Source organism: Mycetomoellerius zeteki, unplaced genomic scaffold, assembly GCF_001594055.1.
Source record: "Mycetomoellerius zeteki isolate Tzet28-1 unplaced genomic scaffold, Tzet1.0 scaffold1268, whole genome shotgun sequence".
In the NCBI taxonomy this organism is placed as follows: domain Eukaryota; kingdom Metazoa; phylum Arthropoda; class Insecta; order Hymenoptera; family Formicidae; genus Mycetomoellerius; species Mycetomoellerius zeteki.
Window position 1 is genome coordinate 2,078 of NW_017256199.1, and position 9,578 is coordinate 11,655.

The 9,578-nt window shown below is 34.6% G+C and overlaps 1 protein-coding gene, 1 long non-coding RNA gene and 1 pseudogene across 3 annotated transcripts; 1 reads left to right on the forward strand and 2 right to left on the reverse strand.

The window, feature by feature from the left end:
* The first annotated feature begins 1,580 nt into the window (after positions 1–1,580).
* Positions 1,581–3,228, forward strand: LOC108731418 (uncharacterized). Its single transcript, XR_001937021.1, has 3 exons — positions 1,581–1,877; positions 1,950–2,176; positions 2,340–3,228. It is a non-coding gene; the product is annotated as an uncharacterized lncRNA (long non-coding RNA).
* A 187-nt stretch (positions 3,229–3,415) lies between these two features.
* Positions 3,416–4,245, reverse strand: LOC108731416 (putative uncharacterized protein FLJ37770; annotated as a pseudogene).
* On the reverse strand, positions 4,129–9,178 carry LOC108731417 (uncharacterized). Of its 2 annotated transcripts, none has more exons than XM_018461750.1 (4): positions 8,778–9,178; positions 7,656–7,844; positions 7,309–7,417; positions 4,129–4,350 (listed from the first exon to the last, which is right to left on the reverse strand). In XM_018461750.1, exons 1-4 carry the CDS (start codon positions 8,919–8,921, stop codon positions 4,331–4,333), a joined length of 462 nt encoding a protein of 153 aa, XP_018317252.1. In that variant the 5' UTR covers positions 8,922–9,178; the 3' UTR covers positions 4,129–4,330. The 2 variants fall into 2 exon arrangements, with proteins under 2 accessions (XP_018317252.1, XP_018317251.1); XM_018461749.1 differs by lacking the exon at positions 4,129–4,350 and adding an exon at positions 6,671–6,897 and having other exon boundaries at positions 8,778–8,995.
* Positions 9,179–9,578: the final 400 nt, after the last annotated feature.

Genomic DNA, 9,578 nt, shown 5'->3' on the forward strand with positions numbered 1-9,578 from the left:
GGGAGCCATTAATTAAAGAAGAAGAAGAAGAAGTGATCAGTTCCTCAGTATGCCAAGTTTTGTCATGGTTGTGCCAAGTTTGGCCAAGTTCACCACTTGTGCTTCACGGACTTATACCACTATTTCGAGATATATTACAAAATTATTATTTGTATTACTTTTTTTACTTTAAGATAGTAGGAAAAAGTTTGGGAGAGCTCGAAACAAGTTAAATAAATATCGTTTCTTAAGAAAGTTTCTTTTAGACTACAATTGTAGTCTTTGAGATAAGAATTGTAGTCTTTGAGATAGAAAGACTACAATTGTAGTCTTTGAGATAGAAAGACTACAATTATAGTCTTTGAGATTTTCAATATCAACAATATCAACAAAAGGCTTAAATTGACTCAATTTTTTGAATTACATTATCATCTTCACAGTTTTGTGTCACGACATGGGACTTGGAAAGACATTACAAATGCTCTTACAATTAGATCCATTAGACCATCATTGCAATTCACATTGATCATTGAGTATAACTATAAATAATTATTATGATGTTATCTAATCAAAATATAATAAAAACATAAATGTATACTTCATACATATACATATATATATGTATATACATAAATATATCCATTTCATGAATATTTATACCAAGGAATTCTGATGCAATGTTGAAATACTCTCTATTTCCAGTTATTCTTAATCTATATTAAAATTATTTGTAACACATATTGCTATTTTCTTTTCAGGCAGAGAGGCTTTAAATGACAGAGAATTTATTCAAAATAAAACAGTAAAATAATTACAGCTTTGTGTATGTATAAAATACAAATATTCGTTTTTCAAAGTAGTTATTTTACTATTTTAATTTTGTCATTTGCCTGAAAAAAAAATAGCAAATACTACAAATAATTTTAACATAGATTTAGAATAACTATCAGAAATGGAGATTACTTTAATATTGTATCAAATAATTTCTTGGTTTAAAAAATATTTAAACCAAGAAATTGTTTGATACAATATTAAAGTTTTAAAAATATTTTTTGTATTTTTTTAATTATAATATAGTCAAGACACAAACCCCTGAAAGCTATGCATTTTTATCGATCAGAGACGCCATATTGCTATTTAGTTACACTGAACTATTTTAGATGGCGCTGAAGTTAACAATTTTTTTCAACAGGGGAGTTGACGCACCCTACTAAAAACACAAAGAGTACATTCGTTTATGCAGTGGATAGCGCATCCACTGCTTTGTTATCTGCTAGTCACATGACCTAAATTGACCGAAAGGACTTCTGCATGAATGACTGCTCGTATCGCATTGGTTTGTATCTACCAATAGAATTTTTGATGCTTATTACGCATCTTTAAAGGTGCATTTACATGCAAGCGTCAAGCAGCAAGCAGCAACGCTCAAATGCTAGTTTATGAGCATTTATCACTGTTCACATTGAAAGCGACGGCGTCAAGCGACAATATTAAGCATCTCTAATATAACTTACAAACTTTTAATAGCAAATGATTATAATTAGTAATTAAACATTGACAGACAAGTTTAAAATGGATAATTTCGAGTACTTAGAGTGTTTACGTCGACGAAGATTACTGTTATTAACGTTACTATATGTTTATCGTAAAAGGTATGCTAGAACTGCTAGAATAAATAGACGTTATTGGGTAAGGCCTATAATCCGTAGACGAATTTATGAAGGTGATGATCATAATCTTATAAATGAAATACGTCTTGATCGAGAGGAACATATTAATTATTGCGTATGAGTAGAAAAGTTTGATGCCTTACTACAATGAGTGCAACCACGAATTGAAAAAATGTATGTTTGCAGAGAACCAATTTCTGTAAGGGATCGATTGTATATAACTCTTCGGTAAGTCAATGCTACATTAGAATAATTTTATGTTAATAAATTATATTGTCTTGTTCAATTCTTCATTAATAGATTTTTAACATCAGGAGACTCAGTGAATTCCTTAGCTTATGCGTATAGAGTAGGACGAAGTATCGTTACAAGGATTGTACAGGAAACCTGTGACGCAATATGGGACACTGCAGGATGAATTATTTCAACCTTCTAGCGACAATTGGAAAAAAATTGCTACTCAGTTTAAAGAATCGTGGAACTTTCCACAGTGTATTGGTGTAATCGATAAACACATCCCAATTAAGGTAAATTATAGATTGAGATATCTAGAGTATACATGCTATCTTATATGGGGCATCCATACCAAGTGGGCCACCCATTTTGCGAAGTTTCATGGATTTCGTTCATATTGCTTGAACTTGAACAGTTTGATGAATAAAGACTCTATGCCGAATAATATACTTGTAGGCTAACTGGTTGCCGAACTGTAGAGCCGTCAATTTTTAGGCTTTCTCGTCGCAGCGCTCTTTTCGCTTGTCGTTAGTGGGCATGAAAGGCAAGTTTAAAAATGAAATATAGACGTTTTCTTATAGAAAATTGAATGCTCTTTCACGTAAAAATATTCTTTTTTCGATCAGATCGGTTTTCGATGATGTCTGTCAGTTTTGAAATTTTCAAAATGGCGGCGCGCCTAAAAGGCCAGTCTCATTTTCTTTTAATACAGCTCGAAATATAGCCCCAGGTGTCTACTTTGTTACTCTAAAAGGACTTAATGGGACACGCATTCGTTCGTGAGTAAGAGCTCGGAAAGTGAGGCAATGTCGCTCCGTCAGTCTGCCGACGCGCCATCACGCTCGGTAAAGTTACTGAATAACAATATTTCGGCTGGTGCACGGCCTCAAAATAAACACAGTACTCAATATAAACAAAGCGCGCAGTGGTTCTGTGTCCGCAGATCGAGCCCAAACGTCCTACCTGTGTTTAGTGTTTAAACTGTTATTGGAACATAACGTAACTTTACGACAACTCACGAATATTTGTATTTACCAAAAATTTACTGCAATTATTTCCAATCTTATTTTACTTACTGTGTCAGAGCATTCTCTCACATGACTCTAGCAGTGTATCATGCCCCATCATGATCGGTGCATGAATCCCTTCAAGTTGTTGGGAGAAAAGGGACATGTAGGGCGCAATCTTCAGCGCCCTTCTCTGGCTTTACGCCGGAAAATCCCTTGGATGGATGAGAAGCAGATGATTTGCTCAAAATGCCGCAAACTGGATGTAGAACATTTTACTGTACCCAAACCTGAAATTACTACTACGCCCCTGTTTTTGCCACCAGAGGATGATATTAGCGCAGAGGAATATTTCATATTTATAACTCAAAATAGTATGATTTATTTAATAATAACTATTAATTAATTTAGTTATAATTAAATAAAATATTCTATTATGTTATGTGTAATATTTCATACAAAATTGTGTAATATTATAGATATTATGTGTACGAGGTGTGGCTAATAAATAACGAGACTGACGCTGTAAAACATTTTATTTTGATTTCATACATATTTACTTATTATCACCTTCAATATACACCCCTCCTCTATCCCTACAACGCTCCATGCGAATCTTCCATTGTTTGAAACAGTCCTGGGAAGTCTTCTTCTGTCAGCTCCTTCAGGACGCGTGCCGCTTTCTCTTTCACAGCTTCAACGGACTCAAATCTTGTTCCTTTTAATGCAGATTTCACCTTAGGAAACAGATAGAAGTCGCATGGTGCAAGATCCGGCGAATAAGGCGGATGGTCTAACACTGGGATGCTGTACTTGGCTAGAAACCTCTTGACAGACAATGCGGAATGAAACGGCGCATTGTCTTGGTGGAGAACCCATTGTCTTTCCACAATTCGGATCGTTTTTTCTTTATTTTTTCACAGAATTCAGCAAGAACATGAAGGTAGTAATGTTGATTAATAGTTTGACCGATTGTTTCGATATTGTCATCCGTTTTTGACGTGGAAGGGCGACCCGGGCGTGAATCATCTTCAACGTCTTCTCGGCCTTCTTGAAAACGCTTAAACCACTCAAAAACATGTGCACGCGATAAACATTCACGGCCATACACTTGTTTCAATAAATTATAAGTTTCAGTAGCGGTTTTTCCAAGTTTCACGTGAAATTTCACAACAATTCGTGTTGTAACAATTGCTCTATTGTTACACTTACCATTTTTCCGGCGAAACAAAAAAACAACTCTAATGCGAACGAAGGCTACGGCTATACGGATTTGTTTACAGAAGCGAGAGGTACTGCATTCGAAAGAGAAGGCTTCACGCTAAACAGCTGTCGGTCGCTGGCGTTTGGCGCATGCGTACTTCTTCTGTAGCAGCGGCAGTCTCGTTATTTAATAGCCACACCTTCGTATTTAATTCGTAATAGTATTACGATAGTTGATTAGAGTTTGCGTTGTAAGTCTGAAAAAAAATTTCGGCGCGCATTTAAGAATCTACATACGTAGTATATGAATTCATACGAAATTATATTATAAGTATCCAAGATCCAGCTTAACCGTTACGGCATGTTCTCATCGGTATTTAGTTTAAAACTCTTACGGTCCAATAAGATTTGATATTGTACAAATATATATCTAATATGTATACATAATGTTATTTAATTTATATTATATTTACAACATATAATTTACAGCTTATGTTATAATTTATAAATTATATTTATAAACTATCTTTCAGATTTTGACTGCTTTGAGATTTTATGCAGTTGGGTGTTATCAGAGTTCAATAGCGGAGCAGTGGGATATAGCAACGAGCCAATCATCTGTTAGCCGTTGTGTCAGAAGAGTGAGTGATAAATGATTTTCTTCTCAGACAATGGGTTAGATTTCCCATGACGAACGAAGAACATTTAGAGCCGCACCTCAGTCTTTTATCGGAGCTATTGGAGCAATAGACTGCACCCACATAAACATCATAGCACCACATGAACACGAAGAAGCTTATGTAAACCATTGGGGTAATCTTTCAATCAATGTACAAGTGGTGTATATTCTGTTATATTATACTATTTCTCTGACTGTTAGATCGGGATTTCTCTATTTTGTCTAATATTTTTTTTCTTATACTTTTAGATTTCTGATCCTGATTAAAAAATTCTCAACGTGAATGCAAGATATTCAGGAGCACGTCATGACGCATACATTTGGCCCAATTCACCAGTACGTCGCATTATGGAATGACGTTTTGAAAATGGAGAACGTAATACTTGGTTAATCGGTAAGCTGTTGGTCTTCATCTTCAATAACATTTTGTCTATTTAGATCATGAATAAAATTGTCATCACTATCTATATCATATATTCTATGTGCTACAATAATAAATAATGTTTGTAGGTGATGACGGCTATGGTTTGAAACTTTGGTTAATGACACCTTTAAAAAATGAACCACCAGGATCGCCTAGTTATCGGTATAACGACGATTTGTGCAAAGCTAGATCGTGCGTTGAGAGATTTTTTGGTATCTGGAAATCTGTCTTTAGATGTCTGTCTGCTCAGAGGCAATTGATGTATGAGCCTAGTATGGCAGGCAAAATAGTCAACGCATGTGCTGTTCTTCATAACATGAGAATTGCACATAGAATATATGATATAGAGCTTAACGATGATTTCGTTCATGATCTGAACAGACAAAATATTTTTGATAATGAAGATCGACAATATGTATATCAGGGACGTGCAACCGCAAACAAGAAAGTTTTATTGCTCGTCAGTATGGAAGAGTTTAAATTGAAGTTTAAGCTGCAAGAAGGACACATCATCAATTTTTTAAGTAAGTTTCATATAATAAACTTTTTACAGTACAAAATTTACAATAGCCGAACAGTTTGAGCAATATAATATTATATAATTTGTTGTAAGATTTTTGGCATATTTGGAAAAAATATATTGATCATTTAGTATTAAAATTTTTGTACATTAAAAAATTATATTTATTTAATTTTCTGTTTCAGGTTACAATTAAATTCACGAGAGCACCACTACATCAATACCAGATGTATCAATATCAGATGTATTACAAGGAGAAATCATCTCATTTATTTAGTAGCTTAGCGTATAAGTTTTGCATGTTTTTAATAATTTCTATATTTCGTTCATCTTGCAAAATTCTTCGTTCTTCGAATTTTAGTCGTTTCTCTAAAGTATGTTCCTCTAAAGTAATACGCTTTTCATCGTTTTGTGCTGCAGCTAATAATGCAGCTTCAGCCTGCTTCATTGAAGCTTCTGCAAATAACTATTTAAAATAATTATCGTTATCTAACATTATCATCATTATTACCATTGTACTTGTTATCCATAGTTTCCTACATGAAAGGAAAAAATAAAAATTAATAATAAGTTACTATTCATTAATAAATAGAAAATATTACTCGTAAAGCTGTTGCGTGGTTTTTAACTATCTGTAAATTTTCCACGCGCTTCTTGAAGCTGTGCACCGATCCGTTGTCTGTTTTTTTCTAGACCATACAAAATAATAAATGATAATGATAATAATAACACAGATGATTGCTTTAAGGAGCTTACAGACCAGAGCGGCGCAGCGGTGAGCGACGAGCGGTAGCCCAATGAGAGTCACGCTTTTGCGTGACATCATTAGTGAAGCATGGCTTTTATTGGGCTACCGCTCGCCGCTCACCGCTACGCTGCTCTGGTCTGTAGGCTCCTTCAGTGTTGTTCGTAACGTTGTAGAAGCGTTGTCGAAAATGCCGCACATAAACTTACGACCATAATTTGTTTGTGGAACTATTTCTTTATTTCGTGATGCTTTGAAACTACGAGTTTTATTTTTTCCTGTAGATTTACTTGTGCTAGTCTGAACATTATCTTCAAATACAATATATGTCTGACATCATCAAACGTTATATTTTCGTTATTATCGTTCATTTCTTGATGATCTTCCAATATTATTATATCTTCAAATGTCATGTCTTCTTCATATACTTGATAGTAAGAATATTATTAATATATATTATAATCAATATAAATTATAAGAAATTAAAAAAATATTAATATTTCATGTTCTTTTTTAAAGCTGACTACGCACAATCGAGAAAAAGAACGAACGGACATTCGGACGTTCGGACATTCGCGCTCGTGTTCGTAGATCGTTCGTTCTTTTTCTCGATTGCATCAAAGAAAAATTATGGTCTTCGTCTTCAATAGCAATATTTTATCTGTTAGATCATGAATGAAATGTGTCGTATGTGCTATGTGCAATTCTTTTGTGAAGAACGTGCGTTGACTATGAACTATTTTGCCTGCTATAGCAGATTCATACATCAATTGCTTCTAAGTAGATAGATATAGAAATATTCAGATTTTAAGACACCAAATAATCTTTCAACATATTTCAAACTTACCATCATTGTTCGTATCATTGTTTCTCGGTAAAACATCAGCAATAGAGGATATTTCCGGTGGATAATGAAGAACTTCTTCATTCCCCTTTTCCAATTCGAGTTGATAAACCTAAAAATACTCAGAAAAATAAAGTTGAGTCCACAAAAGAAATTCGTTAGAAACTACGAAAAAAAACAGGGGGTCGATTGTGTATCTTGAAACAAGATAAAAATGACAAAAATGAGCAAATTCATTACATATTGGCTAATAAAATTAGAAATATTCTAGAAAATATGTTCACTTTTGTAAGTTTCACTTTATTCCAAGATACCCAATCAACTCCCTGATGTTACACACACACACACACCTCTTCCTCTGGTGTACTATCAGGACAAGTTTCAGAACCTTGCACGTAGTCTAAACCCATACACGCGATGATACGTTGTTCTAAATCCTCCAACGGTTGTGATTGCATTGGAAAATTTCCCGTTCGATTCCTTTCATTACGTATTTTTGCTGCTTTTTTTGATGCGTTGCTCTTCAAATCTCTCCATACCTAAATAAAAATAATGTATAAAAAATGTATGAATGTATATAATGTATATAATGCTCTTACGTGCTAATACTTGTTATATACTTTAAACAATAATTGAAAATCTAACTGATTTAATATATTTAAATAAACGTACCAATAAAGAAGCATATAATTACGAGGCATGTCCAGAAAGTAAGTGTACTGAGGCTCTCACGGCCGGAGGGATTTTTTTTTCGACATGTTGGCTACACTGCCGTGTAGCCTGATTCCTCCCCTCCGCAACGAGACCGGTTCTAGGTCAGTACGTTGAAAACTGTCGACGCGACAATAGGTTTCGTGAAAAATGTCAATTCAATCTCCCGTCAAGTGCGAAATACGCGGCATCATCCGTTATCTCGTTTGGAAGGAAAAAACTCCGGTTGAGGTTTATAATGAGGTAAAAACTGCATATGGTGATAAAGCTATGAATCGTAGGAGTGTGTTCAAGTGGTGTCGCGATTTTTTCAATCAGAATTGAAGGTCTTCCGCTCCTCTGATCATCATGCACAGACGTACGACCGTTTTTAAACTCGCGACACCACTTGAACACACTCGTACGATTCATAGCTTTATGACCATATGCAGTTTTTATGATTTCGCACTTGGCGGGAGATTGGATTGACATTTTTCACGAAACCTATTGTGTCGCGTCGACAGTTTTCAACGTACTGACCTAGAACCGGTCTCGTTGCGGAGGGGAGGAATCAGGCTACACGGCAGTGTAGCCAACATGTCGAAAAAAAAATCCCTCCGGCCGTGAGAGCCTCAGTACACTTACTTTCTGGACATGCCTCGTAAATAGGAATTATGATGATAAATGATGATTAATATTTTCAAACGAACCAATAATAAAATATATAATTACATATATTTTATATTAAATCAGTTACATTGTCAATTATTTAAATTGCATACCGTTTGCCACTGCTTTGTCGTTTTTCCGGGTGCCGTACTTAATGAATTTAAAAGTTTTGTTAATCTTTGCCATTGTAGAGCATAATGAAGTTTACCCTCTTTACCCAAAAACTTTCCTTCGGCGAACTCTGAATGAGGCTCCATGTATTTCACCAATTCTTCGTATTGCACTTGTGTTGTGCGTGTCGCACGAGATTTTTGTACTAATTGTAAAGCATTCAGCGGACTCAACAGTTGGGCAACGTTACTAGATTTTCTGCTGAATGACGTTCCGCTCAATCGCTACGTGTCAACATGTTGAGGCAGCGGACGCCATTTTTCGTAGCAGTTTTTATTTATGCTACTTAAGCGGAACGTGTTACAGTTCAACATGGCGACAGTGAAACAGAAGAATTAATTGAAAAAATCTACGATTTCCGAGGAAAGTTCTACACAGTTATAGAAAAAGCAGATTTTCATACTCGTCTTACATCGGGTAAGTTAGCAATAATAAAATTACCCTTAATTCATAATTTTTTATAATCATATAAATTTACCTAACCTCTCATTTGTAGTATATCACCTTTCTCCTTTTATTACTGGCAGTAGTTAAAAATCTTGTCTATACTATACATAACATGATACTTGTCTATACTATACATAACATGAATTTTATATTATATATAATTATAGATTTTTAGTACTACCCTGATAACAAAACCTGGAGACAGATTTTTAGCAAAGCCTGCTATCAATTTTTGATTATAGAAAAGCAACAAATTGTACAGAAAGTTTGTATTATCTGACATTGTGAGCAAATTG